Genomic DNA, 18,575 nt, shown 5'->3' on the forward strand with positions numbered 1-18,575 from the left:
TTAAATTAAAGCTCCAGGTAAATAATAAAATATAGGGTTTAATTATTATACAATTTGTTAATTTATTTTCAAAAACACATGCATTCCAATTAACAGATAAAACAACGATTTTCACTCGAAATAAATCAAATTTCATTATATTATATTAACCAACGTAAAAATTTTACTAGGAAATAATAGATTTTCAAGTATGTCTTCTATTCATTTACATATTTGCCAAAACTCATATAAACGTTGACTTATTAATAAATCTCAAGATATTTTTAGATAACCAACACAAACATCAAAAAACAAGTCGCATCTCGAAATTTAATAACTTAATCACATTCGAGCGAAGATAAGATCGTTCTATTCAAAACAAAGTTTAAAAGATCGATGTTCTCGAATCTGAATAAAAAAAAAACAAAACACACACATAAAATCAATTCAAAGATTACTTTGTTTTATCTGTCGTGTCACTGGTCACATGCGTCACTCATTATCATTGATTTTTTCCTCTTGGTGCTTACGTGACGTGATTAAGATTGTTTTAACTCTAAACTCTCAGAAAAACATCAACAGTACGTCAGATCTTATAATTAAATACTGAGAATGTTCTTCTTTTCAGTTCAACATGGTATCAGAACAAAACATTATTAGACTCGTGATTTAACTTTAATGGACTAATGGGATATTTAATAGTCAGATCATAGTCGTGTAGTCAGATTTGTTATTATACCAAGATATAAACAACTTATTTTTCGTAAGATAACATTTCAAAAATGATGAGTCACCAAACCAAATACTATTTACGTAAAAGTTTTATTTTTATTGTTTAACTCAAAAAGATGTACTACCGAAAGACTTTCTGGAAGTGATGGCTTCGACATATTTAAGTGCAAGTAAGAGGGTACAGACACCAAAATAAAAACCCCAAAAACAATAGATGATGACCTAGGAAATGAAACGGAAGAAAAAATTCTATCGTCAAACGAATAACATATATATAATATAAGCATACATCATTTTAAAGAAACCAAGGCCAAAGAACAAACAATCGGTTAACTGTAACACATAGATATAATTTTGTTTCTAGATTTAGATAATATATTCAAATATAACCACCAGACAAAAATAGATAAGGCATAAGTAGAATGAACAGAATAATAAGTTTTTCACAATAAATCTCTCATTTTCATAAACATACAATACACTTGTTCTTGGTAAAAAAAATGTAGCGAAAGACAAGTTATTAATGTAATTAATTAATGTAGTGTTTTTTTTTTCTTAACTTTGACTTAAATAGTCTAATTGAATATTAATTTGTGAAATACATATTGATATATTTATCCCACCATCGTTTGTATATTGCTGCAAGTTTAACAGAACAATAGTAATAAATTAAATTTATAGATTCAGGTATGTAATAGGGAATAGCGAATGAATCAATTAACAGGTACATATAAGTGTGATTAAACACAGTAGGCGTCCAAAAATACTAATCAGGGAATAATTGAATTCATAAAATGAATTCATAGGGCAAAATTAGGACAAATACTTTATTAAAATATGTGGAAGACTCCACAATAGTTTGACACTATCGTTCCAGTTATAGTTTTCTATTCTCTTTAGCGACATTTTAATTACTAGTATATTGTTGTTTAACTTCTTCCAGCTTTAACATTAAATGTTAACAATCTTCGAATTTCCTAAAATAGCTATCACCAAATCAAATAATCAAATATTAGCGAGAAAATAGGGTAAAACATCTTCAAATACCAAACATTTTTCCTAAGAACAAATAAAATTACTTTAATATAAACACATAATAATAATAAATATAAATAAAATAATAAGTATCTCCCTTTATAGAATTCTGAATTAAGATTCCTAAAATTATATTTAGAATTCATCGAATAATCCTTAAATAAATGTATATAATAGAATGAAACATTATTTTCCAAATACCAAAGAGAAATTTAAATGTAAACACAAAATCATTAAAATGATATAATGTTATTTAGAATTCATAGTTAATATAAACACTTGCTCAGGAAACTAAACATAAAAATCAATGCAACTGTTAATATAATTGCTGAAAGAGTAACTATTCTAAAGATATTCCTTTAATATCTTGGAGACACGAAAACAGATCAAACAACATTTTTAAATTTCACAGTATCAATCAGACGAAACGATTGTCAAAATCTTCTTGATACATAAAAAAATAATGTTTAAGTTAACAGAACCAATGAGGCTGATGTTTATGGAAAAATTAATGCATATACAGTAATCGCGACGATCTATTCCCTCTAACATCTTTCGGATAAACTGTTAAGGCGACGGATTCGATTCCACAAAGGCCGTAATAATTAAGGATGGCACAAGAGGGATCGAAGAATGAGAAAAAAGCTTTCGTCTCACGTGCCCCACACGAGTTCCCACGTTCTCGACACGCATCCACCCTTGACGTCATCCGTACACGCACACTCGTCCACCCGGCCTCCAGGACTTCGGCGTACATTCCCACGGTCGACGCGATCCGGCCTACACCTGGCCGGCGCAGCCCCGCGTATATAAGCATCGACTTGGCGCTCTCGGCGTCATTCCGAGTTTAGCGCTCGTACAGCTTGCACCGTGTTCAGTGTTCAGTCGTTGCGTAGTGTCCCGCTCTGTTACAAATTGTGCGCCATGTCTAGCGTTTACGATTATTCCGCCTCCGTTGTCCAACAACAGCAGCAGCATCAGGTTTACGATCAGAAACCGATGTCGAAGACCATGCAGTACCGCAAAGTGATGAAGCCTCTGCTCGAGAGGAAGAGACGCGCCAGGATCAACCGTTGCCTGGACGAGCTCAAGGACCTGATGATATCCGCCCTAGCCATGGACGAGGAGAACGTCACCAAGCTGGAGAAGGCCGACATTCTCGAGATCACCGTGGCCCACCTACGAAAACTGAAGAAACAGAAACAGTTAAGCTCGAACCCCGTCCTGGAAGCCGACAGGTTCCGATCGGGTTACACCACCTGTGCCAAGGAAGTTTCCCGGGTGCTCGCCTCGATTCCCGGCGTCGACATTCAGCTGGGAACCAAGCTGATGACCCATCTCGGATACCAGCTCAACGAGTTGGACAGTTTCCCCGTCAAAACCGGACCATTGATGGTCAAAGTTGGGCCTCCGAGCGATATCAGCGAGGAGTCTTACAGCCGCGGATACGCCATGCCTCTGACGCCGCCCTCCTCCAGAGGATCACCATCGCCTGTTAGTGTGACAACTGACAGTGACCACAGCAAAGTCTGGCGTCCGTGGTAAATTGTCGTTCAGCCGAAACAAAACCTTTGAAAGCTTTAATTATCATCTGAATGTCTGTGATATTACGATAAGCAAGAAGATATGTACGAGTGGATTAGTACAAAAATCAATTATATGTTGAAACTGTGATATTAGATATAGTTTTCCACTTTTCTTAATAAAGAAAATTTTATTACTCATATATTGTTGTTTTACCTTATTAAGAACTTATTAACATTATTATCCTTCAACAAGATACAAGAGTTTCTGCACAAATTGATTCTTCAAACAACTTAACTACAATAATTTCTTTAAACATTTGCTCAAAGTATAACAAATCTATCCTACACCTTGCAAGGGATCCCTATCAAATAAAATTAAGTTGGAAAGACAGCAAATATCAATAACACATTAATTCTTCCAACAACTTTGTCTCAGTATATATATTTTTAAATGGTTCACTAGTACCAATAGAAAACAAATTTGAAAACAGTTTTCTACATGAGGAAAACTTAAATGTTATTCTATTGTTGAGCATCTTTATTTTACCTTATTAAAAACGTGATATTCAATGTGTAAAAATTAGTATCAAATAAATAATGCTGCTGTCATCCTACAGTTTGCAAAAAATCAAATTAAGGTAGAAACACAACAAATATCAATTATACACTAATTATTCAAAACTTAACTCTCTCCCAATATATATATTTTTAAATCATTAACTAGTATGTATAAGTATTTAAAAAACATTTCCTCTATAAGGAATACTTAAATAATGTTATATTATTGTTTCTTTTTCTCTCTTTTACCTTAATGAGAAGTTAGTGATCTCCGAATATGCCAGAAATACCAATGAAACAATAATTCTTAAAATAAGTTAGACAAATCCTTAAAATAAGTGCAAAAGTTTAGAGTATTTTAAAACTATAATTCCAGTTATTGTTTTCCACTTTTCTTAGTGAAATAGTAATTACTAGTATATTGTTGCTTAAGTTCAACCTGTTTTAATTATAAATTTTAACAGTCTCCAAATTTGTCAAAATAGCTATCAACTAAACCAAATAATCAAATATTAGAAGAAAGTAGGGCCTAATAGCTTCAAATCCCAATGGAGCATTTAGTCCCAGAACAAATTAAATTAATACTTTATTACAATTAACTTTTAAATAGTCTATCCCTTTATATTATTCTGAATAAAAATTCCTAATGTTATATTTAGAATTCATCAAATAATTTTTAAACAAATCTCTATATTAAAATGAAACATTATTTTCCAAATATCAAATAGAATTTCAAATCTAAACACAAAATCATTAAAATAGAATATCTTATTTAGAATTCATAGTTAATAAACACTTAATTCAAGGACCTAAACATAAAAGGTAAAATTATATCGGTTTAAATTTTTTTTTAAATGCTTATTAGCATTATGTCCAAATAAAAAAAAAATATTTAGTGGCAATAAAAAATGGCATAAGAGGCGACATCTACTAGCAGTACAAATAGATCTTTATCAACAGAATTATGAACCAGGGGTCAGACCTACCAACCAATTTGAACAAAAATCTGTAAAATATATAATACATTTGTGATAAAAGTATGGATTTTTCTATGGTAGTTAGTTATTCTAATATATTACTAGTAGAGGTATAGTATACATTAGTTGATAGTCATTCATAACCATATTTTATTTCAGTTTATAAATGAATATAAAATTTTTTTTTTCTTTATTACAGCTAAATCACAAAAATATTACTGTTACTATATAGGCAACCCTAAAAACACAATTAATAATTCACAACCACAATAATCCGGAACTAATATACACTTCATGACGGCCACATCTTTTCGGGTTTATTTCTTTATCACTTATATGTATAGTCGTTTATTTGGAATAAAAACAGCTTAGGCTTTACGAGTATTTTATTCAATGCACCAAAGTTTGTTAAAAAATAGCAAATGTTTATCAAATAAAATAGTGCTGCCATCTATTTCGTCGAGACGTAATATCAAACAGATAGGCCACTCTTACTAATTTTATGAGTGGATCTACAGCACTGCGCTGGTACTAAAAATATTTTTTATTAATTACATTTTATTTTAATTCATTAAGTAATTTAATTTCCTTTTAATAATTACCGAAATCCTATGGTTTGGTACACCGATATCTATCTATATTTGTAGTAATTTCTATAACATTTATAAAGATGAATTTTCATTCAAAGAGAAAGGTTCACAGGCGTACCGCTAGATGGCCCGTTCGCTATCGAAAATTTAGGAACTAGGATGCCATTACCTTAAAGTTTTCTCCTTGTTAAAAAAGCTCTAAATTTGTATACAGAAAACATTATTAATATAATAAATTTACATCCTATATAATATAAATTGATTTGTACATGTTTTACATATATATTTATCGTTACAGAATGTATTTATTTTAATATAGCTAATAAATTTTATTTAATAATTTTTTTTCAAAGTTTTTATTTAAATGTCTTTCAGGGGTGTGCAACTGCAATGGTAAATAATGGGGCAAAGTTTCGCTTAGTCCAATCATTGGCGGCGCTGACAACGCGAATTTGATTGGTTAATTTAAAATAGTTATGTAGAAACCTGTAAGGAAAATACTTTGCTTTGATTGGTCTGCCATTTCGCCTTGATTTTTGTGACGTCACATTTATTGGCCAATAGTATTTAAATGAAAATCAAATATATTTTTTTAAAATTAATTTATTAAAATAAAATCCTATATAAATATACATAAGTGTAAATAATATAAATATATATAAACAAAAAGCAAAAAAAAACAATTATGAACTCTATTCAAGCCAAATTAAAATATCTATAATTCTATAATGCCCTCCCACATTTGTTTAGTGCCATCAATTTTATGGGATCTATTAGAGTTCTAACTTATCCTGATATATTGAAGGTAAACTTTAAATTCTTCCCTGTTGATATTGCATTAACTTCATTAAACCAAAAATCATACGTCATAATAACTTTTAAAATTTGGTCTTGAAAATATTACGGATTGGACAGTTGAAACACTAAAAATTTATGCTTTTTAAAGATATTTAGATTTTAGAGTATTTAATCTGTGGAACTACTTAATATAGAATGTAGACAAATATTGCATGTTGTCTCTTTTTCAGAAACTTTGTTAAATAACCTGGAATAATACTAAAATATAATATTAAACTCTTGTTTTTCGCAGAGCATAGTTCTGTGGAACGGAAAATATAGACTCAACTGGTGATTTAACAACCTCAAGTGGTATTAGATCTCCCGTTAAAAAAGAATATAATTTATCTAGCATGTTCATCTTCTTCATAATTTTCCCCGGGAGAATGATGTGAAAACATTGTAGTGATGAGCCCTTTTAAAAATTTATCGAACATACTAGGAGAAGGATGCTGTTTCTACCTCCATGACCACTAATAGATCTAACAAAATTCTTTAAGCAATCTTGGCTATGATTTGTTAAACAAATGTAGTTATTTGTAAATTTAGACAAAACAGATTTCTTTAAGGTAATAAATCCCCTAAAAGTAGCAATTAAAATTTTAATTGATGGCACCATAACAAATATTCTCTTAACAAGGCAATCAAATTTAAATATACAATACCTCTACTATAAAATTATTGAACATCGATTGTTCTAAAAAGTTAAAGTATTGCAAATATTTTAGGGATATTTTACAATTAAAAGTAGTATTTATGACTACTAATTATCCAGTTATATTAATTATTACCTTCTTGTATGCAGAGACATCACACTTGACAGCATATGAACAACTTGGTAGATTAATTGAATTTTATTACTACTAACATCTTCATAAGGTTTTGATTTTCTGTGAACAAATAATATATAAACAGACATGTAGTAGATAGATAATTTTATATGTACCTGATAAAACCAATGATGGATATGCATTTACCCTAATACCTGTTCGTGAAGGAAGGATACTTCTAAATTTTTCACTAAAATGTCCATAACAAACACCATGATGTTGATATATTTGTATTGTGGTTTATCCAGGTAACTTACTACCATTTACTTGATCAACCCATTTTTGGAAAGGAGTCTCGCTCCTCATTCTTAGGGAAACGATGTCTAATTTCCGTAGTAGAATTTTACCCCGGTACACTACATCTTTTACTACAATGACGCATTGTCATCAATGTTTATATTATAACTCCATAATAATTAATGTAAAACAGAAAATATGCATAAAGTAAAACGAAAATTTTGTGATCTAAACAAAACCATAACCTACAAACAACAAACATAAAAATGGACGCCCATAGAAAATGCTGATTTCACACAATTTGATCGACCAATCAAATTTCATGTTAGTGGCGTCACCAGGAATTTAAACTAGCCAATCACAATTTGCGATCGCAGCGCTACAGTTGATTGAACTAAACAAAACATTTTCCCAAGGTCGTCTATACCGTGAAATTTCTATTTTTTCTATGATGTCATTCTTTCATAATGAAACATGACGCTTTCTCAAAGAACCAATCAAGTGCCTTAAGAGCAACCTTTTTTCCTTACAGGTACCTTTAATGGAGATTTAAGCGAACCGATAAAATTACTTGAACGGGCTACTGTAGCCCCATCTAGATATTGGATGTATCGAATATTTTCTCCAGAGACACCTATTGAGTTTTCACTCTGCTGAATAAAAACTGAATTTCAGTCAGATATAAGTGCGAAGTAAGGATGACGCCATATTGTGGTTCTGACTTTTGAGAGTGTTTATAGTAGCACATTTTTAACAGTTTGATTGCATTTATATTTTAATAATCACCATGCCTAAGCCGAACTATAATAACAAGCACTGGATTCGTGATAATGATGGTAAGAAAACATATTATTTTTCTCTGTAACATAATTAAGTCTTTATTTTTTAAGAACGAATTTCGGATAATCGTGATCGAAGAGTTGCTTTCAAGCAAGGCCGTAATTTCAAAAACAAAAATAGAGATTTATCTTCCGCTGTTCGAGAATACCTTGTAGATGAGGATATTGATATGGGTCTAGGTGGAGGATCTGCTAAAAACATCCGTAGAAGTGGTGGAAAAAAAGGTAGACATGGCGGAGGAGAGCCTATCCACAAAAGAAAATTATTGGAAGGCCCTACAGGATGGTACAAAATACTGGTATTGATTAACTTCAATGTGTTGTAATTTTTTTTTTGCTACATTATTTTTTTCTAGATTCCTTATGGGGAGAAATATGAGAAAAGTTTTTTGCAGAAGTTATTATTAGACAAATTGGCCCCGTTGCCATTTTTACCTGTAGCTGTAAGAATATTGTGATATATAAAATCTTACCAACCAAAAATAATTAATCATATTTCAGTGGCAAAGTTCAGGTACAGCTGTAGTGTTTTATGTTGACGACTATAAAACTGCAGATAAATTACTTTCACTGAGTCATCAAGTGCAGTTACCTAATGGTTTTAAGTTAATTGTAAAAGTACATCCAGGCTCTCCAGCAGTTGATATAACACCACAGCTGAAAGAGAAAATGAAATTAGTAATGGCAAAACGTTATAACTCATTGAATAAAGCATTGGATCTAACAAAATTCCATGCTGACCCAGATTTAAAAAATGATTTTTGTGCTTTATTTAAGCCACAAATACTAATAGCAGTTCTAGACATTATCGGGAATGAAATTCCAGATTTAGAAGCCCTCAGTCTGAATGATAATAGATTAATGTTTTTAGAGGGTATGAAAAAATCTATTAATAAACTTAATAATGTAAAAATTTTCCATCTGCGTAATAATAAAGTAAGTATTTTAATGCATAGACTGATAAAAATGTAATCACTTATATTTTTAGCTGCGGGATATTTCAGTATTAGATGGTTTATCAGATATGCCAATTGTGGATTTAGTTCTCGATGGTAATCCACTGTGTGATAAATTCAAAGAGCAATCTTCTTATATAAGGTATGATTTTCAGGTTTTCTAAATTTCAGTTCAGTTTAAACTTGTTTTGGGTATTTTAAACTCTTAACTATTTTGAATCTCATAATTTTCTCTTTATTATTAATGTTATCGACATTTTCTGGTAATAGATCTTATGTTTTATGGTGTAATCTAAATGCTAAATTTGCATTATTTCTATTATAACTTCACACTGCAGTATAAAAACAACGTAAAATAAAAATAAATATGTGCAAATGGTTTGGTATTGAATGTATGTTTTAGTAATGAATATTATATTGTGATTTATATATAATTAAATGCATGATAATTCGAACTACATCAAAAACAAGTAGAGAAAAAATAAAAAAAAGAATATAAAACAAATTAGTTCTAATAAATTAAAAAAATAGTGTTGAACTTATTTTTCAAAATTTCTGGATAGATTTACAAATTATAATATAAGCAAATTATGATCATCATTAGTTTGAGAACAATCATGCTTTTAGTAGACAGTAGAAAAATAATCTCTTCTGCGGTTAATTGCATGAAGTGGGTATAGGGCATAAGTATGTCCAACAAAAACCCACAATACAAGCAATATTACAACTGCTTCTATCAAGTTCCATTGAACTGCTATGAGTTTATGAAACTCATTGGAGAAGAGATTTTTAAAAAATAAATAAAAAAATACTGTCGAAATAAAGCTATATCACAAACTAACAGAAAACAATACAATAATAAATTCTATTCAGAAATTTTGGTAATTTTTAACATCTGCTTACTCATAAATACCTTGTGGAATTGTTTATTTACCAATTTCCAAATATAGTTCTATTTACAGGCTGCATATATTTTAAAAAATGGGTTCCAAATATCATGTATCGATAGAAACTAATAAATACGTGAATTGGACAATCAAACCAAATCATTTTCAATTTAAATGATATTTAATTGTTATTCTTACTTTTGAAGTAATAAGTAAATATTTAATGACAGTGTGAAGGCGAATTATTACAGTCACCATGACCAGAAATATGTGGAAACATTAATTTGGTGAGAGAAATAAATTGGAGCCCTGTGAGCTTTAGTTCTTATAATGACGTAATCTATACTGTGAGCGAGTGTTGCAGGTCTATAATGTTTTCATCGAGCCTTTGGCTCATCATTTTTTGTTTGCAGTGCAGTCCGAAAGGTATTCCCCAAATGCATGAGATTGGTGAGTAATTCAAAAATGCTGTTGGTAACAAATTTGGATTAATTTTATATTACCGAATTTAGTTTTTAATGTTAATTAGTCTGCAGTATACAACTCTATGTTATTAAGAAGCAAAACATGACGGGAATTTTGAAATTTGTTTGTCTGTGTTTAGGTATTGGCACCATTTTTTGTTATTTATTGTATTGGAGAGTATGTACGACTAGAAAGCATCTATTATATACTTGAAAATGTATATAATATTTGCTTACTTTTTATTAACTGTTGAAAGTAGATAACAGGTCTAAACATTAATCGAGGGTCTGTGAGTTTATGGGTGATATTTTTCAACAACTTGGTGACAAGAATTTTCAGAATGTCCGTCGGAAGATCATCTGAAGAAAAGTGAAAAACAATGATAGAGGCGCACACATTTCTTATCGTGTTGACTATTGTTTTAAGATTGTGTGGAATGGTTCGTTTTAATCAATTTTAAGTTACCCAAAGTCAAATATTATTCATTTTTAAAAAGAAAATGCAAAGATGTATTACATATTTATTAATCACATTACTATTCATTATAATATAAACAAGCATATCATTATTAATCAATTCGTAAATATAACTGCATTCTCTGCATAATTATGATTAAACACTTATACACTGTACATTCATAAGTTCATGTGATTTCCTGCTTGTTCCTTTATTGTTTCTACGTTGCTGCAATTTAGTAACCTTATTTTATGTTTTACTACAAAGCCTTGGATAAATTTGTAAATCCATTTGACCGATGATAACCAATGGTCGTTGATTTTCACTCTGATCTGCTCTGTTTTTTTTATCTAATGTGATGTACGATTTAAAATAATTCGGTAAATAAACTCAGTCATAGTCCGTGAATAACGAAAAAACCGGTGATTGTATGCTAGATAGGGTTGGCCTTTTTATTCGGTGTTCATAAAACTCAAGACCCTTTCGATGTTTTCTTTCAATAACCATCAATAGTGATGGATGGTAATGAATTTGGAGTAGTTACGGTTTTCATAAATTTAATAAATAAAAATTCCCGTTATCTTTTGAACACACCTCGTATATTGAGAAATGTTTATTGATTTTTAATGTTTATAATTAATTGATTGATACAGTGATATTCAAAACTGTTTTTTTCTAGATTCTTTTGTTGGTGGACAATTAACATCTGAATTAGCCATTATTGTACTGACGGCCTAATTGTATAGAGCCCAAGTTACAAACTCTTAATATTCAAATCAAGTTTTGTTGATGAAAATTTAAAGTTTTTTGTTTTAACAAAAGTATAGAAAAAAAAACATTTTTGAAAAACAAAACAGAATTTAGTGAAGGGGCTATCTTATGCTCATAAAATATTTTTATAGGATGAAGTAGATTTACCACCACCAATAAGTTTTGATATTGCTGAAGAAATCAACGTACCAGAAACGCAAAAAACATTTTTGTGCAGTCTAGAGGGCGAGCCAATCATTAGACAATTTTTGGAACAATACTATTTGATCTATGACACCGAAAATAGACAGCCTCTCTTACAAGCCTATCACGAAAATGCTGTCTTTTCATATACAATGTGTCATCCAAGCGGATCACTGGGGAAGGACAAGAATTCAGCATGGTTGAATTGGTATCAAACTGATAACAGGAATTTATTGAAAGTTTCCGATAGTGATAGAAGAACAAAGTTATTACGCCAAGGCCAGTTATCGGTGGTATCATTTTTACAAGAAATGCCCCTCAGCAAACATGACATCCACAGTTTCACTATAGATTTAACCTTATTCACAGTAAGTTCAGCCATTTCTACAAGAGCAATAATATATTTTAAAGCAACAATACATTTTTAGCCTACAATGATTTGTTTAACAATATCAGGCATGTTTAAAGAATTGAAAAGTGGCCATAAGGTTCCTCCAATAAGGTACTTCTTCAGGACGCTGGTAATAGTTCCTGTGGGATCTGGATTTTGTATTTCCAACGATGAATTGCATATCACTAATGCTACTGCAAATCAAGCTAAGGTAAAAATTCATTCAAAATTCGTATATAGTATATATAATTTCTTAATTATCAACATTGAACAATATTATGTAGTCATAAATTATTTTCATTAATCATTCATTCGCGGAATTACCAGAGTTATTAATGTATCATTCATGAATGATATTTCTGGTTCAAATCAAGAGATACATAATTATGTGCATTCTACAATCTTGAAAAAGTTAAATATAGTCATTGCTTGTACTGATAATACAATAATAACGTTTTTTTGAAGCCTTTTTTTGATTAGTTAAATTTTTCGTCTTTAAGTTATTATATCATCGCGTTAGTTGTTGATTTATTATTGTTTGTTATTGTTAATGGCCTTTGAAATATAATATCTATCCACATTAAATATATAAGGTTATCAGGTATACCTAAGTACTATATTGCTCAATAAATGTGTTTATCAGGTTGACTGAGTTGGTAATATTGATTTTTTGAATAGGTAGTTTTAATAATACTTATGCACTGAACTCATACTACAGTGCTTTTAATCGCATTCATTCCTTCATTCAGTTAAAAGTTTTTTTTAAAAATAGGGATACATATTGTACTTTTTTACTTCTAAAAAGGGAAAAATAAAATTCAGGTAATTCAGATAGTGATGATAATCACAGCTCTGAACCGTTTATGTAAGACCTGATACCAAAAGAATAATCGATACTTGGATTGAGTTCCAAATGAAAAAAGTTAATGGACCGATTGTCAATTTGTTTGAAACGATATTGAGCCATTTTTTAAACGAATGGTTGTAGATACCATGAAATGGTCATATACGACAATAATGTGTGAACAAGATAGTGTCGAAGCCCGTAAAAACTTCATAAGCGGCAGCAAAGTTTGCATTGACGCTTTGGTGGGATTAAGAAAAATTGTGCATCATAAGCTGTCCAAATCTGTCTAAGCCATTACCAACCAAGACCACACACATCTTCAGATACTCAGCAAAAACTTGAGAAATACAGCTAAGTGTGGTTGACTTTAGCGAAATGTTGTGATTTAAATAGTAAATATTTTATCAAAAGAAACTATTAATATATAGTATATTTGTAACAAACAAAAAAATAACTAAACTTTTAACTATTTCTTCATTGTAAATGCATAAGAGATTAATTACGAATGAGTAATTTGGTTTGAATTTCGAAGTTATTTTGACTCTTGTCTTGTGTCTCAGTAAATCATATAGTAATATATATTTTTAATAAACTAGGAAGCTTTCAAGACGCCTTCACTGCCCTCGCCTCTCCCAGGCACAGCTGCGCCACCATCCACACCAGTAGCATCTCCAGTTATTCAGCCTGTAGCTGCGGGAATACCGACCATATTGGATGAAGCTACAAAGCAAGAATTAGTAAAACAGGTTGCCCTTCAAACTGGAATGAATTGGGAATTCTCAACACAGTAAGTTATGTTATATGCTGTATCTATTTTTATAAAGAACTATTAGATGGCCGATTTTAACAAAAGTTCCTCTAGATAATATATATTTGACAATATCACCATCAGAATCAATCATTACCAGATTTTGTTTTGTCAAATACAATAAATAGGTACTAATATGTAGAAAGGGTAAAGCCAGGACAAAATGCATTTTTTAGTAAACAAAACAACTTGTTGGTAAAGTGTACCACCATTTTGGCCAATATATGCTTATTGCCTTGTCAGACTTTGTATGATAATCAATTTTTTACTGCAACATTTTCCATCGGTCAGCTTGTATGTACACTTCATTGGTATTTTCAGCTAAAATTTCCAACATTTATGTTCAATTTGGCGACAATTCTCAGAATAGTGCTGGTATCTTCATTAAATCAAAGCCAGTTATTTTTGCCGTTAATTATTGCTAGACAAATCTTTGTGAATTCCTAGAAAGCGCTTATAAACATGGTTTAACCAAACAATGGAGCGCGATTTTCAAGTTTTAAATCTTTGCTGAGACCGGTAACTTTCAACCACTCACAGCAGTTCTTTGCTCCTGTTGTGGTTAGTTCCCAAGGTTAAGCAATTTTTTTAATTAAAAATATGATATATTTTCTTTTTTCATAATTGCAGAATAATTCAGCTTTCTTTTTTTGACTAATAATACCGAAGTAACAGATCAATCGAAAAGTCTCCGGCCTGACACATAGATGGCGCTACTAAAATTCAATCCATATGTTTTTTAGTTAGCACTAACCCTCAAAAGATGCGTGTATAAATTTGATAGCTGTTGGGTCATTAGTTTGTGAACTTTTGTTATTGTGAAAAAGTAGATAAAAAGGAATTTCGTGTGTTAATAATAGTGAAACGAGCACCGAAGACGGTGAACGCAGTGGACACCCAAAAGAGGTTGTTACCGACGAAAACATTTAAAAAATCCACAAAATGATTTTGAATGACCGTAAATTGAAACTGAATGAAATAGCAGACACTCTGAAGATATCAACTGAACGTGTACATAATATCATTCACGAATATGTGTATGGGAAAGCTCTGTGCAAAGTGGATGCCACGCGAGCTCACTTTTGACCAAAAACAACGACGAGTTGATGTTTCGGAGCAATCTACTCTAGTTTTTGCGTCGATATGTGACAATGTATGAACCATTGCTCCATCGTTTCACTCCAAAGTCCAATCGACAGTCATCTGAGTGGACACGATGAACTCGCTCTAAAGCGTGGGTAAACGCAACAGTCGGCTGTTAATGTTGTGGCGCCTGTATTTTGGGATGCGCATGAAATAATTTTCATTGACTACCTTGAAAAAGGAAGGACCATCAACATCGACTATTACATAGCGTTATTGAACCGTTTGAAGGACGAAATTGCCGAAAAACGGCAGCATTTGAAGAAAAAGAAGGTGCGGTTTCACCAATACAGTGCACCATGTCAAAAATCCATGAATTGGACTTCGAATTGCTTCCTCATCCACCTTATTCTCTAGATCTGCCCCCCCAGCGACTATTTCCTCTTCTTATATCTCAAAAGAATGTTTGCTGGGAAGAAATTTTCGTCGAATGAAGAGGTGATCGATGAAACTGAGGCCTATTTTGATGCAAGGAACAAATCGTACTACAAAAATGGTATCGAAAAGTTGAAGGGTTGCTATAATCAGCGTATCACCCTTGAAAGGAATTATGTTGAATAAAAAAAACTAATTTTGTAAAAAAATGTGTTTTCTATGGTGGGCCGGGAACTTTTCAATTGACCTGTTATTTTACAACTTTATCAGTCTACTTTCACTCCAAGTACTCTGGCTAACTAGTTTATGTGTGTAAACGTTTATGTTATACTATGCTCTCAACTATGCGGTACTTCCGTAAATATTAATCAGTATACTTTCAGAATGTTATATTTTCGGAAAATTAAAAAACTGGTATCTTGAAGAATGTAAAATATTTTGAAAAAGTAATGTTACTGCATTTTTACTTCGTACCCACCAATTTCTGAAGATAGCCATACAAAGAAACGTCATCAGCGCATCTAGGTGTCTTCAAAAATATATCCACCAGTATCCAAAAGTATATGTAAAAGCAAATATAGCAGATTTGACGAAATAAACCAAATTAATTATTCCAAGCAATTTAAAGAACACTACAATGTCATCCATCTAATAGTACATCAATTCAATAGATTACATACTACATAATTTCTTACTAAATTTAAAATTATAACTTTTTAGATGCTTGGACGGAAATAATTGGAATTTAGCTGAAGCCAGCGCAGCTTTCCAAAAACTGCAAAGCCAAGGTTCAATCCCACCAGAAGCATTCATAAAGTGATATTAGTCTAAGTAAACTAGGTTACATATTAATTAATTGTAAGCATTTCAGAACAGAATGTTTAGTTTTATACACATATTGTATATAGGTCTAGAAGATGTAACTCTCTTACAGGTTTTGTTTTGGTTCTATATTGAATAATATTTTCACTACTCATTCAGTTTTTTGTATGATTGTTATGGATTTTTAAAATTTTTTATTTTCTGGAAGATAAAAAAACTGAAGCGAGTATCCGAAAAAAAAATGAATCTAAAAATATTTGTATAGGAAGCAAAAAATATATCAAATTTTGTATTATTGAAAGTGGCTATAATTTTTCCTATAAAACTTATCTGTAAATTATGTAAGAAACACAATTTATTTATACTTAAAGTAGTAGAATTAAAAAAACTAATTATTTATGAAAAAATGTTTATAGCATATACATAAAAATGTATATAGGTACTTAAAATAAATATATGACATATTATAAACAATAAAAATATCGAATGCTTAGCTGTTAACATTTTTTCAGAAGTAATTAGTAAAAAATGTGGTTTTTACAAACTAAAAACTTCTGAATATATATATATATATATATATATATATATATATATATATATATATTCATCATTTCTTACTTGATTTAAAATTATGACTTTTTAGATCATTTCTAGTTTAGTTTTTAGTTTTTACACCTAAATTAAAGAAATAAATTTTTTTAAAGTAACCATCCTTTTTTTTGTCGCATTGTGCGTCTATATTTTTTTTGTCTGTGAAATTGCACAAAATTAAATGGACCATTATTGTCCGTACTACCTGTTTAATATTGTTCATGTTCTGCAAATATTTTGTCATCACAGTATTACATGTTCAAAGTACAGTATTTGTCTTCCAATATGGTACATAAATGAGTATCATTAATAAATCTAGCAAGCTAGTAATGCAAATATGCATGCAATGCAATCTAGCAAATAACAGATATTAAGAGGACACTTTGATTAGGTTTTGACGGCGTTTCTATTATTTATTAGGCCTTCAGGCTCGAGGAAACCGTTGAAGGATATTTACAGAAGCACTCCGATTATGTGGTTACACACTGCGCGTCTCGCAACTCAAGATCGACACCCCAATAATTCTATGACTGGAAAACGCCACATACCTTTCTTCATTTCGACCGACTATTCGGTTGTCATTCTCAAATCCAGAAATGTTCGGAGATAGCAAAACCAGCTATCTCCTCTGCCCTTCTAGCAGACTTCCTTCAAGTTTGTTACACCCAACCAGGTGAAAAGGCTTCAAGTGTTCCAAAATAACCTACTCAAGAGAATCTTAAACGCTGCATGGTTTATCTGGTCGGCATATTGGAAGCTTAGCGCAGCGTCACCGCTAATCCCTTTTTCCAGGCCATACCACTTCGCGAATCATAGTTAAATTCCCTATCTTTCGCCGGGTCATCGAGCCCAATAACGGCTGCCGTATCCCCAAATTTAATGCAGTAGCAGTAGCGATCTACAGAGGTCAGCTGTGAGGCGATTTCGGTTTAGTGTATTGGTAAGCCCAGAGGCAATCCCCGGTCTAACTTGTCACTTCATTCATATTGTCAATTGTCATTCCACCGCCTGATTTTAGGCCAGAATAAAAAATATAATATCAGTCATTGATGTCAAATCAAAATCCAACATCCAATTGGTAAAATTTTATTATTAGTGTTCGTTAGAGTGTTCCTTAGTACCAATAACACCGTTAGCAACAAAGTTAACAAGCAAAATTATCAAATATGGAGACACAAGATGATGCCCATCAGATATAATCTAACAAAAAAATACTATTTGATGTAGATTTTTGGCTTGCGGCGTTATTGATCTTTATTTCTTATTCGAGGACGAGCCTTTACAGAATAATGTTAACCAGCTTATATAACCCGATATTTTTTGTGGGTTTTTTGAAGTCTGTGTCAAACGGAATTGGGAGAACATTCAAGAAGACACAAAGCATACAAAATGTTTTATTAATTTGTTGATTACCTTAGACTTACAAAATTATCGAATCAGTTTTTTTTGTAATACATATTTAATTGAATAAAAAGAGACAAAAATTATTATTAATGAAAGAAATTTAGCGAACTAAACTTTTCATCACTAGAGAATAATTGTACCAGTCCAAAATAACTATTTTAAGTATTATTGTTTGACAAATTGACTCTAATAAAGACTCATGATAACAACAAAGCAACTTATATTAATAAGATAAAGAAGTACTTAAACCATCAGGTTACTATCTTAACTCTTCTTAAATCCCAATAAATGGATGCTTATTTAATAAACTATAAATATTTAATTCCATCCAGGTTT

At 31.0% G+C, this 18,575-nt stretch overlaps 2 protein-coding genes and 1 long non-coding RNA gene across 3 annotated transcripts; all 3 read left to right on the plus strand.

The window, feature by feature from the left end:
• The first annotated feature begins 2,509 nt into the window (after positions 1 to 2,509).
• On the plus strand, positions 2,510 to 3,472 carry LOC143194979 (enhancer of split mbeta protein). The gene has a single exon (XM_076401812.1). It carries the CDS (start codon positions 2,671 to 2,673, stop codon positions 3,289 to 3,291), a length of 621 nt encoding a protein of 206 aa, XP_076257927.1. The 5' UTR covers positions 2,510 to 2,670; the 3' UTR covers positions 3,292 to 3,472.
• Positions 3,473 to 4,797: 1,325 nt separating this feature from the next.
• On the plus strand, positions 4,798 to 5,183 carry LOC143204551 (uncharacterized). The gene is made up of 2 exons (XR_013007632.1): positions 4,798 to 4,917; positions 5,007 to 5,183. It is a non-coding gene; the product is annotated as an uncharacterized LOC143204551 (long non-coding RNA).
• A 2,612-nt stretch (positions 5,184 to 7,795) lies between these two features.
• Positions 7,796 to 16,951, plus strand: LOC143204531 (nuclear RNA export factor 1). Its single transcript, XM_076417111.1, has 10 exons — positions 7,796 to 8,137; positions 8,192 to 8,439; positions 8,497 to 8,583; positions 8,642 to 9,076; positions 9,129 to 9,238; positions 10,397 to 10,433; positions 11,807 to 12,226; positions 12,287 to 12,460; positions 13,693 to 13,883; positions 16,143 to 16,951. The coding sequence occupies exons 1-10, from the start codon at positions 8,089 to 8,091 to the stop codon at positions 16,240 to 16,242; spliced, it is 1,851 nt and encodes a 616-aa protein (XP_076273226.1). The 5' UTR covers positions 7,796 to 8,088; the 3' UTR covers positions 16,243 to 16,951.
• The last annotated feature ends 1,624 nt before the right edge of the window (positions 16,952 to 18,575 follow it).

The sequence above is a fragment of the Rhynchophorus ferrugineus genome, unplaced genomic scaffold (genome assembly GCF_030347505.1).
Source record: "Rhynchophorus ferrugineus isolate W39M unplaced genomic scaffold, kcgeb_rfMv2 rfM1, whole genome shotgun sequence".
NCBI lineage: Eukaryota > Metazoa > Arthropoda > Insecta > Coleoptera > Curculionidae > Rhynchophorus > Rhynchophorus ferrugineus.